This window comes from Ahaetulla prasina, chromosome 8 (genome assembly GCF_028640845.1).
Source record: "Ahaetulla prasina isolate Xishuangbanna chromosome 8, ASM2864084v1, whole genome shotgun sequence".
Classification (NCBI taxonomy): Eukaryota; Metazoa; Chordata; class Lepidosauria; order Squamata; family Colubridae; genus Ahaetulla; species Ahaetulla prasina.
Genome location: NC_080546.1, coordinates 71,950,019 through 71,971,709, shown reverse-complemented (window position 1 = coordinate 71,971,709; position 21,691 = coordinate 71,950,019). Strand labels below are relative to the sequence as shown.

Genomic DNA, 21,691 nt, shown 5'->3' with positions numbered 1-21,691 from the left:
GAGTTAGATCTTTCAGAGAGGGAGTGGTACAATCATGTCCCCAGTTGGTATGTGCCTCATGTGATCATTGAATACAGGTTTACCCATGTTAGCAGTTCCATGCTCTGTCTTAATGTGGCCATGTTAGACAGACAAGACAATCCCTCTGAGTCGAAGTTGAAAAATCTTAACAGTCCTTTTGAACACTACAGAAATATTGTTTTGCAGAAACTATTTCTGCATCTTTTTTTATTCCATAGCAAATCATTGAACAAACACAATCTGCCTCTTGAGAAGGTAGATTTACATGCTTATATAAATGAACCTGAATTGCTATAATACTATCTTTAGTAATCTAAAATTACAGACATTCTTTATTGCATTATTTTTTGCCGACATGCCTTTATATTTGATAAACAGAACTAATGTAAATATGGTAATTGCTTTTTCTGCTTATAACCAGCTGCTTGTATCTGAAAGATTGAAAGGTATTGACAGTCTTTGGGACTGGCTGATCTTCTCTAAAAACGTTTTTGATGTTAAAAAAGTTCTTGAGAAAGGGATAAATATAAATATTTTTTATTTATATTTAACATTACTAAGAGGCTACTTGTCATTTTATGATGCTGACCAATTAAAAATGCCCTTCCATGTCCAATAATCTTTTATTTTTCAGCACCACCTTTTCTTTTAGCAAAACTAAATAACAAGCTTTTAAATCCAGTAAGCCTAGACCTTCATTCTCTTTAGCACCAGACAGAACTCTGTACTTAATTCTCAGATTGTATTTTAATCTTGCCCAACTAATTTAGAAATCTCTTTCTGCCATTGTTTTTGAATAGTTTGTAATTCAAAATATATTTTCTGAAAAAAGAATATCATTCTGGGTAAAACATTCATTTTTATCTATTTATTCACATTTCCAAAGTTGCCTACTCATCAACAACTCTGAGCGACTTATAAAGACTAAAGACAGAAACAATAATTTAGAACCACCAATAAAAACATGATTACACAAAGGAAGGAGAAAATCTTGGCCCTGTATACAGAATAAACGGAATCTATAATAGTATTTTTTTCTTAAGGATAGGTATCATTTGTTGGCAGTTTCTTAAATCACAGGTGTCTTACCTGCTTCTAATAGAGGACAACCCTGCAATCTCAGGAAAAGAAGCAATTACTTTAAAAAATTACTGATAAACACATTCATGTAATTGAAAACATCTTTTTTGTACATACATACATACAACCTTTTTTAGAAAAATCTTCTCCAATAGCATTCCTTGTAATTATATTGCACAATCAAATCAGATTGTCAAATGAGTGCTGCTTGAAGTTTTCAAACTATTTTAAATATTTGAAGTTATAAATACTAGGATTATATGAATATTTGATAGAATCATGCTGAGATTCCATTCAAGAGTGAATCAGATTTTTTTTACATGAACTGGCAAGTCAAATTAATCAACCCACTGGACATTTCCAAACTAATAATCTCCATATATAAAGGTTTTCTTGTGAAAATCAAAATCAAACCAATTTGATTTTACAATTCACATAAATTGTACTGATTTTCTTATTCAAATAGGAAAATCAAAATCAAAATGAATACAAATTCAAATGAAACCTCTGGTTTGGCTTCCTTTTTTCTGACAAATATAAGCATCTTATATGTGGCACTGTTGTTTGGAAGCTAAGTTAAGCCACCTCAATCTTTAGAGGAGACAGTACCAAAGAATACCAGAATTACAGATTAGATTGAAAGGGCAAGGAGATGAAAGGGGAAGAGGAGGAGCGGAAGTGACAAACCACTTTCGGAATGTTGCCGAGAAAAGTGTATGGATATGTCTGTGATATATCTTTTCAGTTTAACTTGCTCATTTTCCTTGTCCATTTATTGCAATTCTTTTTATATATGAAAACAGACAAAACTGTTTACACACACACACACACACACACACACACACACATATATGGTGTACTTATAATTACAAAAGAACTGGAAATCTCTGCTTTTACATAGTTCTAATTCACTGGACTTTAGCATCTTTAATATGGTCTGTTAAATGATATTAGAAATACTTAATTATACAATTCAACTCCTTGAGCTCCAGTGTAATTTCATGGTTACAAATTCTCTTGTCAGGTAATAAACCAAGATGAACTTGGCAAGGATATGTCTGACTGCTCTCTTTTTGATCTGTTGAAATATGATGATTATAATAGTGACAAGCATCTTGGCCTGGAAGAATTCTATAGAGCATTCCGTGAGTATGATTCCTGATTTTATTCCATACAAAGTTACTGGTTTTAGAAATGTTACACACACTGTTACGAATCATATATTGAAGTTGAATCCTATTGCAATACAAGCTCTTCTATATTTAAATCTTAGTACTTATCTGCACAGCCCAGCTGTTCTGCTGCCAAATGGGACAGCAACTATTTTTTGAGAAAAAATTAAAGACATCAGACTTTGGTCAATTGCCTCTCATTACAAATTCAATTTTTAAGTGTGTTTTCCTTCTATAATTTGAAAATAGTCTCTAATGCTGTTGTCTGTTTTGACTGGAATGCCTTACTTCATTATACGATATTCACAGCAATTCAATGACTGTTTTCACCAAAGAAATGTTCCCTCAATTGAAGCAATATCCTTATCTCTAAAAATGAAATTCTATTTACTATCAATATTTTAAAATGACACAGAGGTTAGTAACTTTGCTTTGTATGCGAAACATTGCTACTTCAAAACACAGTGTACACACACACACACACACACACACACACACACACACACACACACACACACACCTGTCTGTCTGTCTGTCTGTCTGTCTATCTATCTATCTATCTATCTATCTATCTATCTATCTATCTATCTATCTATCTATCTATCTCTTTTTTAAAAGGCCATTTTGTTCATATTTCCCAACTAGCCAATACTCTTATCTCTTTTTGAGTTTGGATTCTATCATTTCATTGCTCTTCCCATCATTTAGGTAAATTATTGATTCACACTGCAGCAGCTATCCTCTTCGTTTCTCAGGTATATGTGTCATTCAATATAGTCACTGCATTGAGAATAGGACCCACAATAATTTGCTTATTTTATAGTTAAGCAGTCATTGCTGAGGATGCCTGTTTTTTTTGTTTTGTTTGCTTTGCTTTGTTTAACAGTGCTAGGTATTGAGTTTAGGCTTCAGTGCAACAGCTACATAGATTATATAAAACAATCTTTATTTTAGAAAGACTTTGTTTACTTTTGGTGATCATCACTTTAGAAAGATTCAGTAACATAAAAAAAGTGGCCTTTGGAAGACTATGAAGTTTGCTAACATAAAAAGGTATTTTTAAATTCAAAACATTCAAATGTTCAATTCACATATATTTTGTAAATTTTTAGAACTTTAACTTCTTTTTAAACAGGATTGGAATCAGTGGTGGGTTTCAAAAATTTTTTACTACCGGTTCTGTGGGTGTGGCTTGGTGGGGGTGGCATGGGAAGGTTACTGTAAAATCTCCATTTCCTCCCAATCAGCTAGGATTCAGGAGGCAGAAAATAGATGGGGCCAGGGCCAGTCAGAATTTTTACTACTGGTTCTCCGAACGACTCAAAATTTCCACTACCAGTTCTCCAGATCTGGTCAGAACCTGCTGAAACCCACCTCTGATTGGAATGTGTAACTATCATGATTAATTATTAGTATTGTTGCATTAATATTTGAAATACTTTTTTAACAAAACAATTGTTAGAGACTTGGCTGTCAACTAAAGATAGAAAATTCAGAAAAAGCACAACTGAAAATATTCTGGGAGTGTCATTTTTACGATCTCTAAGCAATATGATTTTACATTTTGTGGATGAAAAAATGAACTTTTAAATGGACCTTTATATGGTTCTATGCTACATCTTCCCTAGAAGCATGTGCTTAGGAATAAAGAAAAAAATAAGAAGCTATAAACTAATACCAAAAGGCAATACTTTTTATATTACTTCATTACACTTCATTTCTGACTAGCTAAACCTTCAGAATTGAAGGATTGAATAAAACCAATCCTAGTTAATTATGTGATAATATCGCTTATACAAATCAAACCCATCTTCAAAAAAGGAAAAAAAAAACAGATCCAGGAAACTACAGACCTGTCAGCCTGACCTCAATACCAGGGAAGATTCTGGAAAAGATAATCAAGCAAACAATTACCAAAACACCTAGAAGCAAACAATGTAATAACCAAAAGCCAACATGGGTTTGTCAGCAACAGATCATGCCAGACTAATCTTACTGCATTCTTTGACAAAGTGACAAAATTAGTGGACCAGAGGAATACTGTCGATATAATTTACTTGGACTTCAGTAAAGCATTTGATAAACTAAATTGTTTCTTTATTTCTAATTGTTCTCTGTGACTCACTATGGATTTCCTACTCACGAGACCATCTGCTAAAAATTAAGGAACATTTCTTTAAGGAGCAGCTTTCTTTAATCTCACCCCCGCCTGTCTTTACAAACACGGAGGAGATTCTAACACAGGAGGAGGCAATTCCCACGGAGCCATGGATTACTAAAAAAACCAAACGACGGAAACGAAGGAAAAGAGGTAAACGATCTGGGATCTTAATCAGGCTAAGAACTCGCATTAAAACTCCTCTGCCTTCAATTTTCCTAACAAATATACGCTCACTTGCAAATAAGATGGATGAAATACTCCTCTTAAACAAATACTATTCTGATTTTCGCAATTCAGCAGTCCTATGCTTCTCTGAAACCTGGTTAAATGAATCAATTGAAAATAGCAGCCTGAACATTCCAGGATTTCAAATTGAACGATCAGACAGGATTCCAGAAACATCTGGTAAAAGAAAGGAGGCTTATGCCTATATATTAATAGAAACTGGTGTCAAGATTTTAATATAATTTACAAATTCTGTGACAACAATTTAGAGACTCTAATTATCAACTGCAAACCTTACTATTCGCCTCGTGAATTTTCCTCATTTCTTCTAATTGCTGTTTATGTCCCACCACAAGCCTGTGTAAACAAGGCATTACGAACTCTAGCTGACCAAATCATGGGGGCTGGAGCCAAACACCCTGATTCACTAGCCATTGTTTTGGGAGATCTATACAAATCAAACCCATCTTCAAAAAAGGAAAAAAAAAACAGATCCAGGAAACTACAAACCTGTCAGCCTGACCTCAATACCAGGGAAGATTCTGGAAAAGATAATCAAGCAAACAATTACCAAAACACCTAGAAGCAAACAATGTAATAACCAAAAGCCAACATGGGTTTGTCAGCAACAGATCATGCCAGACTAATCTTATTGCATTCTTTGACAAAGTGACAAAATTAGTGGACCAGAGGAATACTGTCGATATAATTTACTTGGACTTCAGTAAAGCATTTGATAAACTAAATTGTTTCTTTATTTCTAATTGTTCTCTGTGACTCACTACGGATTTCCTACTCAAGAGACCATCTGCTAAAAATTAAGGAACATTTCTTTAAGGAGCAGCTTTCTTTAATCTCACCCCCGCCTGTCTTTACAAACACGGAGGAGATTCTAACACAGGAGGAGGCAATTCCCACGGAGCCATGGATTACTAAAAAAACCAAACGACGGAAACGAAGGAAAAGAGATAAACGATCTGGGATCTTAATCAGGCTAAGAACTCGCATTAAAACTCCTCTGCCTTCAATTTTCCTAACAAATATACGCTCACTTGCAAATAAGATGGATGAAATACTCCTCTTAAACAAATACTATTCTGATTTTCGCAATTCAGCAGTCCTATGCTTCTCTGAAACCTGGTTAAATGAATCAATTGAAAATAGCAGCCTGAACATTCCAGGATTTCAAATTGAACGATCAGACAGGATTCCAGAAACATCTGGTAAAAAGAAAGGAGGAGGCTTATGCCTATATATTAATAGAAACTGGTGTCAAGATTTTAATATAATTTACAAATTCTGTGACAACAATTTAGAGACTCTAATTATCAACTGCAAACCTTACTATTCGCCTCGTGAATTTTCCTCATTTCTTCTAATTGCTGTTTATGTCCCACCACAAGCCTGTGTAAACAAGGCATTACGAACTCTAGCTGACCAAATCATGGAGGCTGAAGCCAAACACCCTGATTCACTGGCCATTGTTTTGGGAGATCTAAACAAGGCAAACTTAAGGAAAGAACTACCAAAATACTTTCAGCATGTCAATTGTCCCACCAGAGGCAAGAATACTCTAGACCATTGCTACACAACACTAAAAGATGCCTATCGGTCTTTACCACGTGCAGCTGTAGGACACTCTGATCATTGCATGATTCACCTTGTACCTGCTTACAGGCAAAGACTTAAAGCCACAAAACCAATAATTAAATCAGTGAAAACCTGGACGGAGGAATCAGAATTAAAGCTACAGGCATGTTTTGACTGCACTGATTGGAATATTTTAAAGATACCTCTGCAGACCTGGATGAACTCACAGATACTGTAACATCATATGTCAGCTTCTGTGAAGACCTATGTGTACCTACAAGGAACTTGCGAATACACAGTAACAACAAACCTTGGTTTACACCTAAACTTAAGCAGCTACGACATTCCAAAGAGGAAGCCTACAGAAAAGGTGATAAAATGCTGTACAATCAGGCCAGAAATGCACTAACAAGGGAGATAAGAGCAGCAAAAAGAAGCTACTCTGAAAAGCTAAAGAATCAGTTTTCAGCAAATGAACCAGCAAACATGTGGAAAACTCTTAAAAATATCACCGGCTATGGCAAACCTCCTTCCCAGGCTGAAGGTAATCAACAACTGGCAGATGACCTGAATGAGTTTTACTGCAGGTTTGAAAGGAAACTACAGCCACCTATCTCCACAACCCCCATCTCAGACACAGCAACAACAGCCAAGCCTCCTACAACTGACCCCATTTCATTGGGTTCACAAACCCTAGTGATCACAGAAAAGGAAGTGCAGGACCTATTTCACAGACAAAAGCCAGGAAAAGCTCCAGGCCCAGACAAGATAACTCCTTCTTGCTTAAAAGTCTGTGCTGACCAATTGGCCCCCATCTTCACCCATATTTTCAATAAATCACTAGAGATGTGTTATGTTCCTTCTTGCTTCAAACGCCTACCATCATCCCAGTGCCAAGAAGCCCACCATCAACGAACTGAATGACTACAGACCAGTTGCTTTAACATCTGTAGTCATGAAAACCTTTGAAAGGCTAGTGCTTTCCTACCTGAAAACCATCACGGATCCGCTGTTAGACCCTTGCAATTTGCATACCGAGCAAATAGACCAACAGATGATGCTGTTAATATGGCTCTGCACTACATCCTACAACATCTTGAGTCTCCAAAGACCTATGCAAGGGTCCTTTTTGTAGACTTTAGTTCAGCATTCAATACCATCATTCCAGACATTCTTCTAACTAAGCTAAACCAGCTACAGGTACCGGAACAGACTTGTAAGTGGATCACAAGCTTCCTAACAAACAGGAAGCAGCAGGTGAAGCTAAGCAAGATCACATCAAATACCTGTACAATTAGCACAGGGCCCCCCCAAGGCTGTGTGCTCTCCCCACTTCTCTTCTCTCTGTATACCAATGACTGCATCTCCAATGATCCATCTGTTAAGCTACTGAAGTTCGCAGATGACACAACAGTGATTGGTCTCATTCGAGACAATGACGAATCCGCATATAGACGAGAGGTCGAACGACTAGCCTTGTGGTGCAACCAAAACAATCTGGAACTGAACACACTCAAAACCGTAGAAATGGTGGTAGACTTTAGGAGAAACCCTTCCATACTTCCACCTCTCACAATACTTGACAACACAGTATCAACAGTAGAAACCTTCAAATTTCTGGGTTCTATCATATCGCAAGATCTCAAATGGACAGCTAACATCAAAACATCATTAAAAAGGACAACAAAGAATGTTCTTTCTGCGCCAACTCAGTAAGCTCAAACTGCCCAAGGAGCTGCTGATCCAATTCTACAGAGGAATTATTGAGTCTGTCATTTGCACCTCTATAACTGTCTGGTTCGGTTCTGCAACCCAACAAGAAAAACACAGACTTCAGAGGATAATTAGAACTGCAGAAAAAATAATTGCTACCAACCTGCCTTCCATTGAGGACCTGTATACTGCACGAATCAAGAAGAGGGCCGTGAAAATATTTGCAGATCACTCGCATCCTGGACATAAACTGTTTCAACTCCTACCTTCAAAACGACGCTATAGAGCACTGCACACCAGAACAACTAGACACAAGAACAGTTTTTTCCCGAAGGCCATCACTCTGCTAAACAAATAATTCCCTCAACACTGTCAGACTATTTACTGAATCTGCACTACTATTAATCGTTTCATAGTTCCCATCACCAATCTCTTTCCACTTATGACTGTATGACTATAACTTGTTGCTGGCAATCCTTATGATTTATATTGATATATTGACCATCAATTGTGTTGTAAATGTTGTACCTTGATGAACATATCTTTTCTTTTATGTACACTGAGAGCATATGCACCAAGACAAATTCCTTGTGTGTCCAATCACACTTGGCCAATAAAAATTCTATTCTATTCTATTCTAATAAAAAATTCTATTCTATTCTAGACCATAGAAAAAGATAAAGTAGACCATAGACTACTAGATAAAGTAGAAAAATGTGAGTTAGACAGCATCACCACCAGATGGATTCGTAACTGGCTGACCAATTGCAGTCAATGTGTAGTCCTCAATGGAACGGCATCTACATGGAGGAAAGTATGCAGTGGAATACCCCAGGGCTCTGTTTTAGGCCCAGTACGCTTCAACATCTGGATCAATGACTTGAATGACGGGATAGATGGGGAATTCATCAAATTTTCAGATTACATCAAGCTGGCAGGAATAGCCAACACTCCAGAAGATAAGCTCAAGATACAGAAGGATCTTGACAGACTTGAACATTGGGGGCTATCTAACAAAATGAAATTCAACAGTGAAAAAAAGGAAGGTTCTACATTTAGGCAAGAAAAACAAACGGCACAGGTATTGTATGTGTGGTACCTTGCTCAATAGTAGTAACTGTGAGAGGGATCTTGGAGTCCTAGTGGACAACCATTAGATATGAACCAGTGGTGTGCAGCAGCTGTCAAAAAAGCCAACACAGTTCTGGGCTGCATAAACAGGCAGATAGAATCAAGATCACGTGAAGTGTTAATACCATTTTATAATGCTTTGGTAAGGCCACACTTGGAATACTGCATCCAATTTTGGTAGCTACAATGTAAAAAAGATGTTGAGACTCTAGAAAGAGTGCAGAAAAGAGCAACAAAGATGATTAGGGGACTGGAGGCTAAAACATATGAAGAACAGTTGCAGGAACTGGGTATGTCTAGTTTAATGAAAAGAAGGACTAGGGGAGACAAGAAGGACTAGGGAGTGTTCCAATATCTCAGGAATTGCAACAAGGAAGAGGGACTATTCAAACTATTCTCCAAAGCACCTTGAGGGTAGAAGAAGAAACAATGGGTGGAAACTAATCAAGGAGAGAAGCAACTTAGAACTAAGGAGGAATTTCCTGACAGTTAGAACAATTAATCAGTGGAACAACTTGCCTGCAGAAGTTGTGAATGCTCCAACACTGGGAATTTTTAAGAAGATGTTGGATAACCATTTGTCTGAATTGGTATAGGGTCTCCTGCTTGTGCAGGGGGTTGGACTAGAAGACCTCCAAGGTCCCTTCCAACTCTGTTATTCTATTCTATTCAAATCATTTCAGATCACACACAGACACTCACAGAGAGAGACAGAGACAGACACAGAGACAAAGAGCCTTTATAATACATAGAAACAGAAAGTAATACTGCACTAACAGTATATGGCTATCTGGTAAGAGTAGCTAAAGAGAATCTAACTATTTTAGCTTTATTATATCATACTACCTAGTTCTGTGGGGAAAGACATCCTGGAGAAAGGATGATAAACTATTAAGAAATTCCAGGACCTGTAGGAATTGACCTGGAAATTAAAAAAAAAATCCTGGAAAAAGGAAACGGCAAATCTATATGAAAGATGCATTCAAGTGAAACTTTATTTTATGTATTATGATATATTAGCATATACTATGATAATGTACAACGCATACCCTTAGGCAGTTGCCTGACAAGCTCAATCAACCATTGTTTCTTAGGAGAAGTTATGCATTTTTTAAAAAGACCTCAGCAAGAATAATACGAAGTAGCTAATCGCTACTGTGTGTATTCTATTCACATATTTTATTTATTTATTTATTATTCAAATTTCTATACCGCCCTATCTCCCGAAGGACTCAGGGCGGTTTACAGCCTTATAAAACATAAAGTATAAAATAAATACATGTTAAAACAACATTTAAAAAACTTATTCTATTAGGCCAAATTTAAAACTATAGTTAAAAGTACAAAACCCCATTTAAAATTTTCCTATTCTAATTCGCAAGGAATTAAAACATTGCACTTCAGTCAATTTATTTGAATTTTGCAATCTGTGGTGCAGTTGTTAGTCATAGTTCACTATGTTAGATAGTGAAGATGTGTAATAGGCAACTTCCCTACACACCATGAATGAATGGTGAGTGCTTAGTGTAATGTACATATTACTGGAAAGGTCCTTTTAAAAATGAAAAGCAAACACTGAAAGACGTTGGGGTAGCTGTCACCATTCAATCATTTTCAACTGAAATAGTCTGGAAAAAATATAAAGAACCATACTAAGTGAATTTAAGACTTCAGATAAAAGTGTTCTGAACACAAACTGCTGAAAGAGAACATTTTAAGCAGATGTTTCTCCTGAACGTTTTTCTGGAGATTTCACAGAAAATAAGTATTTCAGTCTCCTTTAAGTGCTTTATTTTAGATTAAATAAGGAGGCTGAGATTAAATCAATGTAAGGTGTAAATTACTTTTCCTGTGTATTGACTAGGTAGACAATATCTTCTCTCATTTTTGTTCTTCCTCTAGATCCATTCTCAAACTCTGTTCTCTGAAAGGAAGTATAAATATCAATGCATTGCTGGATGTAAATTGAGCTAAGCTAAGATAACCATAGACTGGGGTTCCATATGATCCAGGTTTTAGAGTGTCCTTGGGATGAATTAACACATGTCAGAGAGAAAGGCCATGCTAATGTCTAACCAATATGCTTATAGTTATCATATGAAATTAAAAGTAACAATAGATCTTTAATTTTTTTTTCTTACTGTATTTCATGTCCGAATAGATGTATACTAATACTTCATTTTGTAAGGCTGCTCAGGCTTTTAGTGTTTTCTATGGCATCTTAGTACAGTCATTTTGATAGTGAAGAAAAGTAATTTGCAGCAGAAGGCAAATCTTTGCAAAATAAAAAATCACAGTGATGATCTAAAGTAGGGGTCTCCAACCTTGGCAACTTTAACTCCACAAGTCTTAAAGTTGCCAAGGTTGGAGACCCCTGATCTAAAGCATGGGTGTCAAACTCCATCGCGTCATGTGCCAGATTGTGATGTATCGTGACATTTTTTTGCCTTTGTGGAGCTGGAGTGGGTGTGGCCTGAGCAGGACAAATGCAGCCCGTCAGCTGCCAGTTTGACAGGCCTGACCTAAAGTAACCCTCAGTGGATCATAGTGAGGAATTGTATCATGCTTGAAAGCAATGTGTATAATCTGTGATAATTTAAACATTTTAGAAATGTATGCGTAGCTCCATAGCCCCATAGAAATACTGGGAAACAAAAGGTCTGCAAGAATAGAACTGATTGAATAAAATGAATGTAAGCAAGATGTTATCATAGACAATGCAGGTAACATTCCTTAAATGATTTCATCGAAAGTGAAGAAAAACATTAACAGGATTTCCAGTCTACGCCATTCATGGGAGATAAATAGAAAATACTTTCTTTTGTACCATTGTATGAAACAACCTCCCCTTGTCGTGTCCCACTCCTCCGCTGACGGCCGGGTCAGGGAAATCCGAATCAGGCGTGCCTCTGCAGCTCTGCCAAAGTCCTAGCAAAGTTCTCAAGGCAGGCAGGAGACCAGGAAGTGACTTCAGCAAGATCAGGTAGACTTTGCCTGACTCAGAGAATGCCAGAAAGCAGATCCTTTATATAGGCCATGGGGTGTGGCTCCATGACTCAGCACTTATCCAGGCCTGCCCCTCCCTTCCTTCTGTTGACGCCGCCTATCAATTCTCCTGAAGCGAGGGTCACTCCAGTCTGCAGCTGTTTGTAATTGACCTTCCTCAGGCTCACATGCTATGGGGGGGGAGGGGTCTAGTTGCTCCATTTGCCTGGGCATGGAGCCAGGGCTGGGGGCTGGAGGCACTTCTTCCTCGGCCTGTCTGGGCATGGAGCCAGGGCTGGGGCCAGCAGGCATGCTAGGACATTCCTCAGCGTTCGGAAGCAGATAAGACGGGCTCGGCTGCGGGGAAAGCGGACGAGGCACAACACCCCTCTCTCTTGCATACATGCACATACACGTGCACTTACACACACACACACACAACTACAGAGTCTAAGAGTACTTTTAAAAATTGTGTATTGCATTGAAAATATGAGGCGTAGGAAATAGGTACCCATAAGTTAGTTTGCTCATTTATTTGCAAGCAGAATATTCAGCTTTAGAAAAAAAAATAACATTTTCTGTATTTAATTTTGGTGACTCACATGTTCCCTCCAGTAACTGCTGATTAACTACTTATATCTTTGTGGTATGACGTGAATGTGAGAATAAATCGTGAGGTTTGCTGCCTTACGTGACCTTTGTTAAAATAAAATAAAATCACTCCTTAGCCCACATGTAATACCTACAGATTTATTCTAATAGGGGTGGAAATAAGTCTTCAAAAATATCTTTCTTTTAGTAAAGCTCATGTGTTTAATGGTTATCATGTGGCTGTTAATCCCCAAAAGGGCATCATTCCTTTTCCACTCTAGGCATTTAGGTTTCTCTTTAGTTTTGTCAATATCTTTCTACCACTGAAATGCTTCTCTTACTAAGGGCTGAAATATTGCAGAGTTCTAATTACATGATAAGATTATTTTGATGAGCTATCCATTTTGGATAATAGACAATAGTTCATATGATTGTGGTGGATGCTAATTCACCACTTGTAAGAAATTTAACTATGTCAAAGTGAACTGCAAATGCTCATGTTCAGAGGCAGTTGGAAATTGATGTCGTGGGATCATATTTTGCTCTTTTGCTTTGGGCAGAAAAATGTATTTAAGTAAAAATGAAGGCTAGTTGCCAGCCTTTTATGAGTGGATAAGACTTCAGAAAAAGGACATTAAATCTTTAGGTGACCTTTTCAGCCTGGGTGACATTTAGAAGTTTGAGAACATGTAGTGGGCATGCATAAAATGGTTGTCATGGAAGAATTGCCTATTCACAAAATTGACCTGAAGGACATGGCATTTCACAAAACATCCATTAAGCAGATTGTGTCGGCACAATTTACGCATACAAGATTCTCTCTCTCAGTGTTATCCCACTGAAATAACAGGATACCATGATTGTGAGCCCAAGGGCATTCCTGCACATAACTGGGATGCTAGAGAACAGTACTTTGCTTTGCAACATGCCGTATTCCTTTTTTAAAAAAAAGTAAACTAAGGACTCCAGAGGAAACGAGAGATAACTATCGTGCATTGGTGCTCTTGAGAACCCTATGACCTTCCCCTGACCAGGGGTGAAATTCACTTACCTTCTCTACCAGTTCACAAATGTGTATGCGCAAAGGCTTGAAATCATTGCAAAAAAGCGGTGTCATGTCATCCACATGAGTGGGCGGAGCCTCCTGCAGCCACCGCTACCAGTTCGCCCGAGTCGGACAGAACCGGATGAATTTCACCCGTGCCCCCGACCTATACTCTTTATCTATAACTATGCAAATATATATTTGATTAGAGCTAACGGGTGAAAATTGAATTGAATCATTATCAGGATTTTGAAATGCAATCCTTCATCTTAAAGTTCAGACTTCCAGTGAGTTTAGTGTTTATTTTTGAAGAAAATCTTATCCCTACCCAATTGTATTACTTCTTTTTATGTTATCACCTGTTATGATTTATCTCTAATATTATGTTTTCTATTACTGAAAAGCAGATGGAGGTCAGATAAAAATGTAATTTTAAAAATGCCATTCACTATTATTTTTACAAAGAATTTTTTTTTTGCTTTTCCACTTATTAGTTCTAAAATGTAATACATTTTAACACACACGTGCATGGGTGCACAGTCACATACACACAGAGACACCAGAAAGAGATAAAGATAATTTTTGAGAATTCTGTATGAATACTAAACCTATTGTTTATTTTAGGTAAGACTTCTTTTTTCTTTCTTTTCCTTTCCAGTTTTTCTTTTTTTTTCTTTTTTTTGTCTCATTGAAGGATATTTTAAAATTTCTCAGAAGCCCTTCTAGCATTGCTTGAAGTTTCCTTTGTGAGTCTTTGTGTGTGTGTTTATAAGCTCGTACGTGCTTGAATGTTTTTCTCTGTGTATGTTCTGCTGTATATTTCTTTACTATTTTGTGGCAAAATTGGTTACTTATACATTATAACCTTAACGAAAAGCCTTATGGCAGGAATTCTCTTGTGGCGCTTTCAGTCTGAGATTTAATTAAAGGCAAGGAAAGATTTAAAGAAGATATAGAATACTCACATTCAGCCTTCTGCCACTTCTTAAAAAAAATAAAATGCTAAAATTACATATCAACTAGGAAAGTTTCAATTTTATTCTTGAAGAAGAAAAAATAGAAAAATGAAATATTTCTTCTCAGTAAACTGAAGGATAACAGATGACCATAAAGTAACATTTTGCAATTGCAGTAATTTACAACTATTAAATCTTGAAGACTGGGTAAAGATTCAAGGTAACTACAACAAAAGTGTCTCACATCCAGAAGGGTTGTTCATATATTTAGTCATAACTCCCAGTCTCTGTATCATATAACATATTAGTCTACTTCTGCATTGGTCTTCATCTTATTTGAGCTTATATCTATAGAATAGAATAGAATAGAATAGAATAGAATAGAATAGAATAGAATAGAATAGAATAGAATAGAATAGAATAGAATAGAATAGAATTCTTTATTGGCCAAGTAAGATTGGACACACAAGGAATTTGTCTTCAGTGTCTCTCAATGTAGATAAAAAGACAAGATACATTCGGCTAGAATCATAAGGTACAACACTTAATGATAGGGTACAAATAAGCAATCAAATCATACTAGGAAAAAAAATCAGGAATCATAAGGATATAAGCAACAAAGTTACAGTCATACAGTCATAAGTGGGAGGAGATGGGTGATAGGAACAATGAGAAGATTAATAGTAATATTATTGCAGACTTAGTGAATAGTTTGACAGTGTTGAGGGAATTATTTGTTTAGCAGAGTGATGGCATTTGGGAAAAACTGTTCTTGTGTCTAGTTGTTCTGGTGTGCAGTGCTCTATAGCGTAGTTTTGAGGGTAGGAGTTGAAACAATTTATGTCCAGAATGGGATGGGGTCTGTAAATATTTTCACAGCCTTCTTTTTGATTCGTGCAGTATACAGATCCTCAATGGAAGGCAGGTTTTTTCTGCAGTTCTAATTATCCTCTGAAGTCTGTGTCTGTCTTGTTGGGTTGCAAACCAAGCCAGACAGTTATAGAAGTGCAGATGACAGACTCAACAATTCCTCTGTAGAACTATATCATCAGTTCCTTGGGCAGTTTGAGCTTCCTGAGTTGGCACAGAAAGAACATTCTTTGTTGTGCTTTTTTGATGACGTTTTTGATGTTAGCTGTTCATTTTAGATCTTGAGATATGATAGAACCTAGAAATTTGAAGGTCTCTACTGTTGATACTATGTTGTCTAGTATCATAAGAGGTGGTAGTATGAGAGGGTTTCTCCTAAAGTCTACCACTATTTCTACGATTTTGAGCATGTTCAGTTCCAGATTGTTCTGGTCCCACCACGAGGCTAGTTGTTTAACCTCCCATCTGTATGTGGTATCATCATTGTCTCGAATAAGACTAATCTATGCATTAATTCTGATATCTTAAATTATTCTTATTTCAATGCACATCTCTGATATCATTTCTGATATATTTACACAATTATATATGGCTGTTATTAAGCCGAAGAACAAGGCTCTTGGGATGTTTAAGAAAGAAGTTGCTTACAATAATTCTTTTGAATGCTAGTCCTCTCAGAACTTCTGACACAAAGATTTCAAACTAGAAAGAAGCTTGAAGTTCCTTATTTTCTGTAAATTTTATTTTATTTTATTTATTTACTTGATCAGGACTTAATTCTTTGAACTGGCCTTTGCCCACTTTGCTTAGATACTTTTGTACCCGTTCATCACACAGCTCACCAACTTAGTTACATTCTGTATTTAGTTGATAGACTAGGATAGAATAGAATAGAATAGAATAGAATAGAATAGAATAGAATAGAATAGAATAGAATAGAATAGAATAGAATAGAATAGAATAGAATAGAATTCTTTATTGGCCAAGTGTGATTGGACACACAAGGAATTTGTCTTTAGTGTATATGCTCTCAGTGTACATAAGGAGAATAAAATACATTCATCAAGAATAAAAAGATACAACACTTAGTGATAGTCTAGGTTACTAATAAGCTATCAAATCATACTAGGAAACAAATAAAAACAATATAAATTGAAAAACACAAGCAACATGGTTATAGTATTAAGTAGGAAGAGATAGATATTAGTAAGGAAGAGAAGAATAATAGTAATACATTCTTAGTAAATTATTTGACAGTGTTGCGGGAATTAGTTGTTAAGCAGTTCCAGATTGTTCTGGTCCCACCACAAGGCTAGTTGTTCAATCTCCCATCTATATATAGATTCATTGTTGTCTTGAATGAGACCAATCACTGTTCAGAATAATAATAATAAAAGATATGGTTTATCTTTACACAAAAATACCGGTTTGGACAATAGGTAGTAAAAAAGTGCTTTAAAAAGTTTTTAAAAAGTGACGAGAATCACACAGCACAGCTGATTGTCAGAACTTTTTTTTACTTTTTAAAACTTTTTTTTAGCATTTTTTTACTACCTATTGCCTGAACCGGTAGTAAAAAAATGCTTTAAAAAAAGTTTTTAAAAAGTTCAGATGATCAGCTGTGCTGTGCGATTGTCGGAAGTTTTTTTACTTTTTAAAGCATTTTTTTACTACCAGTTCAAGAGAACCAGTAGCATTTTCACTACCTGTTTTGATGAACTGTCCCAAACCAGTAGCATTTCACCCCTGTCTCAGAATCATTTGATCACCTTTTGCAAGCAGTCAATGAAGATTCTGGACTCACTTAACAACTATATTATAACTGAACAACTACAATGGCAAGAAAGGTCATAAAATGGGGAAAAATTCACTTACCTGCCTTGCTTAAGCTTGGTTTGGACTCAGTTGTGACCATAAGTCAAAGCCTCCTATCTAGCAGATATGTGTAATGAATGGGAAGATATCAAGAAGGAACAGCTGGTGTGATATTGATTTATTATTGATTGGGGTTTTTTTGTTAATGGTCTGCAGGGGCTAGCTCTATTTCCAATTTTCTCATTCCTGTCAAGCAGGCGTGGGTTCTACTTACCTTTACTAGAATAGAATAGAATAGAATAGAATAGAATAGAATAGAATAGAATAGAATAGAATAGAATAGAATAGAATAGAATAGAATAGAATAGAATAGAATTTTTTTTATTGGCCAAGTGTGATTGGACACAAGGAATTTGTCTTGGTGCATATGCTCTCAGTGTACATAAAAGAAAAGATACCTTCATCAAGGTACAACATTTACAACGCAATTGATGGTCAATATATCAATATAAATCATAAGGACTGCCAGAAACAAAGTTACAGTCATACAGTCATAAGTGGAAAGAGATTGGTGATGGGAACTATGAGACGATTAATAATAGTGCAGATTTGGTAAATAGTTTGACAGTATTGAGGGAATTATTTGTTTAGCAGAGTGATGGCCTTCGGGAAAAAACTGTTCTTGTGTCTAGTTGTTCTGTTGTGCAGTGCTCTATAGCGTCGTTTTGAGGGTAGGAGTTGAAACAGTTCATGTCCAGGATGTGAGGGGTCTGTAAATATTTTCACGGCCCTCTTCTTGATTTAGAGAAAGCGTCGACTACCACTAGGAAGGTTTGGCCGTGGAAAGGGCCAGCAAAATCAATGTGGATTCTCGACCAGGGCCCTTGGGGTTTTTCCCATTCCCTGACTGGGGCAGTTGGGGGTAGAGGTCTGGACTCTTGGCAAGCCTGGCATTTTCCTACCCTCTCAGCAATTTCTGAGTCCATTAGTGGCCACCAAACATAGCTTCTTGCTAGCCCCTTCATCCTTACGATCCCTGGGTGACCCTCGTGGAGGAGGTCCAACACCCTTTCCCTCAATTTCTCCGGGATCACCACTCGATCGCCCCATAGCAGGCACCCCCCTTGAGCCGAGAGTTCCCCACGTTTTTTTACAAATTCCTTAAACGCCGCCGCGGGCCACCCTCTTGTACCCAACCGAGTACAGTCCTCAGCGTAATGTCGGTATGATGCCGAGCCACCTCCTTAGATGTGACTGGGCCAGAGTCCAAAGAGTCAATTAGCAGGATGGGCGTCCCGGAGTGGGGTCTTGATCGCCCCTGGTAGTGGGCATCTGCTTAAGCGTCCGCATGCCCCACTTCTTTTCCCGGTCGATGCTGCAGCTTGTAGGAATAAGCGGCTAAGAAAATAGTCCATCGGGTCAATCGTGGCGAAAGTGCCACAGGCGTTGGGCGGTCGCCAGCCAGTATCCCTAGCGGTCTGTGGTCAGTAACAATTTCAAAGTCTCTACCAAAAACATATTCGTGAAACTTTTTTACCCCTGACACAATTGCTAGCGCTTCCTTATCCAACTGGCTATAGTTCCTCTCTGTGGAGGACATCGTTCTGGAGTAGAAGGCTATAGGGGCTTCTGTGCCGTTTGGAAGTCTGTGGCTGGGCACAGCCCCACCCGTAAGGAGGCATATAAACCAGTAATAATGGCAATGAGCTATGATACTGGATCAGCAGGCTATCGCTCGAGAGTAGGTTTTTTACTGCTTCGAAAGCCCTAGCTTCCGACTTTCCCCAAGACCAAACAGTATTCTTCCCCAGGAGCTTATGCAGCGGCTCAGCAACGGTCGCCTTGTTTTTTAAAAAGACCGCGTAAAAATTCACTAGCCCCAGGAATGCCTGTAGCTCTGTTTTGTTTTTAGGCACTGGAGCCTTTCTGATTGCCTTGACCTTGCTCTCAGTGGGGTGAATTCCTTTCTTGTCTATTCGGTAGCCCAAGAACTCGACGGATTCTACCCCTATCTGGCATTTGTTCACTTTAACCTTTAGTCCGGCTGACCGGAAAATGCCCAGAACTTTTCTCAAGCGCTCCCCCAATTCCTCTAAATTTTCGGCTGATATCAATACATCATCGAAATAGGGGACTACCCCTGGGAGCCCTTGCAGAAGTCGTTCCATTAAATTTTGGAACAGCCCCGGTGCCACACTCACCCCAAATTGTAATCGGGTACACTTGAAAGCACCTCTGTGAGTTACAATCGTTTGGGCTTCGGCTGTGTTGGCGTCTACGGGCAGTTGCTGATAGGCTTGAGCCAAGTCTAACTTTGCAAAGACTTGCCCTTGCCCCAACGAGTGCAGCAAGTGTTGCACCACGGGAACCGGGTAAGCGCTTTTCTGTAAGGCTTTATTTAACGTCGCCTTGTAGTCAGCGCAGATTCTAACTGACCCATCTGGTTTTACTGGGGTGACGATTGGTGTCTCCCACTTTGCGTGATCGACTGGCACCAGAATCCCCTGATTTATGAGCTTATCTAGCTCCTTGTCAATCTTAGGTTTAAGGGCAAAAGGGACTCTCCTTGCCTTTAACCTAATGGGGGCTACCTGGGGGTCTAAGTTGAAGGAAATAGGGGTCCCCTTGTACTTGCCCAGGCAGTCCTTGAAGACATCTTCGAACTCGTTCATGAGTATGTCTTTCAGGTTACAGTCACTTCTGTAGATGCCAGTCACTCCCATGCCCAACGCACGGAACCAGTCTAGTCCCAACAAGCTAGGCAGGGTCCCTCGATCGTGATGGGCAGGGTCTTCTTGTGGTCCGTACTCGACTCGGACAGAGGTGGTCCCTCGAACAGGGATGCGATTCCCTTGGTAGTCGTGGACTCGTAGCCGTTGAGTTTGCAGGTGGCGCTTCGCGACTGATGGCAACGCCTTTGCCAAAGTGTCCCAGGACATGATGGTGATCGCTGACCCGGTGTCCACTTCGAGTCGGCACCGTACTCCTTCTATTTTGGGCTTGGTGAAGATTTTCTTCTCCACCCGGGTTGTGGCGCGGCCTATGATCACAGTCGTTTGATTCGAGTTCGCGCCTTTTTTGTTTGAGCCAATCACGGGTCGCCTTGCCGATCCCGCGCTCTGATTGGCCGATTTGAATTTTCGGCGGGAAGGTTGGGGAGCTCGACAGACTTGAGCTAGGTGCCCCTTCTTCTCGCACCGCCGACATGTAGCGTCCTTGAACTTGCAGTGTTGGCGCTGGTGTTGACCTCCGCAACTTCCGCATTCGTCCGGGTCTTCTTTGCCCCGTTTCTCAGTTCGACAAACCCCTTCCTCATCCTCACCGTCGGATTCGGTTTGGATCTCTTCTTGGTGCACCGGGGTTGACTTTGTGCTCGCCTTCGGTGTGAGAGGCTTTTGCAGGGTCTCCGCCGCTTGGGTGGACATTTCATGCGCTCTGGCTTCGTCCAGGGCGTTTGCCAGCGTTAGATTGCTTTTCGATAGCAGCCACCTCCGCAAACGCATATCTCTGACCCCCCGGATGAGTTGCTCCAGCAGCGCCTCGTCCAGGTCTCGGTACCCACAGTCTTTGGAGGCTTTCCGCAGGGCGGCCATGTAGTCGCCGATGGATTCGCCCTCTAGCTGTCGGCGCTCTCCAAATTCAAAACGCCGCACGTATTTGGACGGCGTTGGCGCGAAATGGTTTTTTAGCAGGGTTTGCAGAGTTTGCCACGATACCGATTGTACCGCCGTTGGCTCTGCCAGGGCTTCCGCGATGTCGATGACCTCGGGACCGCAGTGGCTCAAGAAGTATGCCCTTTTGCGGTTGTCTGGAACTCCTTGCAGTTCATTTGCTTCTAGAAAGCTTTCGAAACGGGTCATGTACGTTCCCCATTTCTCTCTAGCTGGGTCAAACGGCGCGGGCGGAGTGTAACTGGCCATCTCCGCGTTTCTGCCCTAGGTTTGCTGGGTTCGGTTCTTCCGTGCTTCAGCTCGGTTCTGGTGCTCCTTAGCCTCGAAATCCCACCCTCGTCGCCAGTGTTAAGTTCGGGAAGTAACGAGGCTGGAGACCAGGGTAGTGACAACAGCTCTTTAATATAGGGTGAACCCAGCAACCTGGCTGGGGAAAAACCTCTCCTTATATACTGTTTAACCGGCGGCTTCAACCAATCAGCAACGTGCTTGTTTCCCGCCAAAATATTTAAAGATACATAACAGAAAGAACATTCTTTGTTGTGCTTTTTTGATGACGTTTTTGATGTTAGCTGTTCATTTTAGATCTTGAGATATGATAGAACCTAGAAATTTGAAGGTCTCTACTGTTGATACTATGTTGTCTAGTATCATAAGAGGTGGTA

At 38.9% G+C, this 21,691-nt stretch overlaps 1 protein-coding gene across 1 annotated transcript in view; it reads left to right on the top strand.

Annotated features, from left to right (window-relative positions):
- The window catches only part of FSTL5 (follistatin like 5), a 473,869-nt gene that overhangs the window by 284,015 nt on the left and 168,163 nt on the right, over nt 1–21,691 (top strand). The window contains exon 6 of the mRNA XM_058193148.1: nt 2,126–2,246. Coding sequence (XP_058049131.1) covers nt 2,126–2,246 — 121 coding nt within the window. The remainder of the gene's footprint in view (nt 1–2,125; nt 2,247–21,691) is intronic.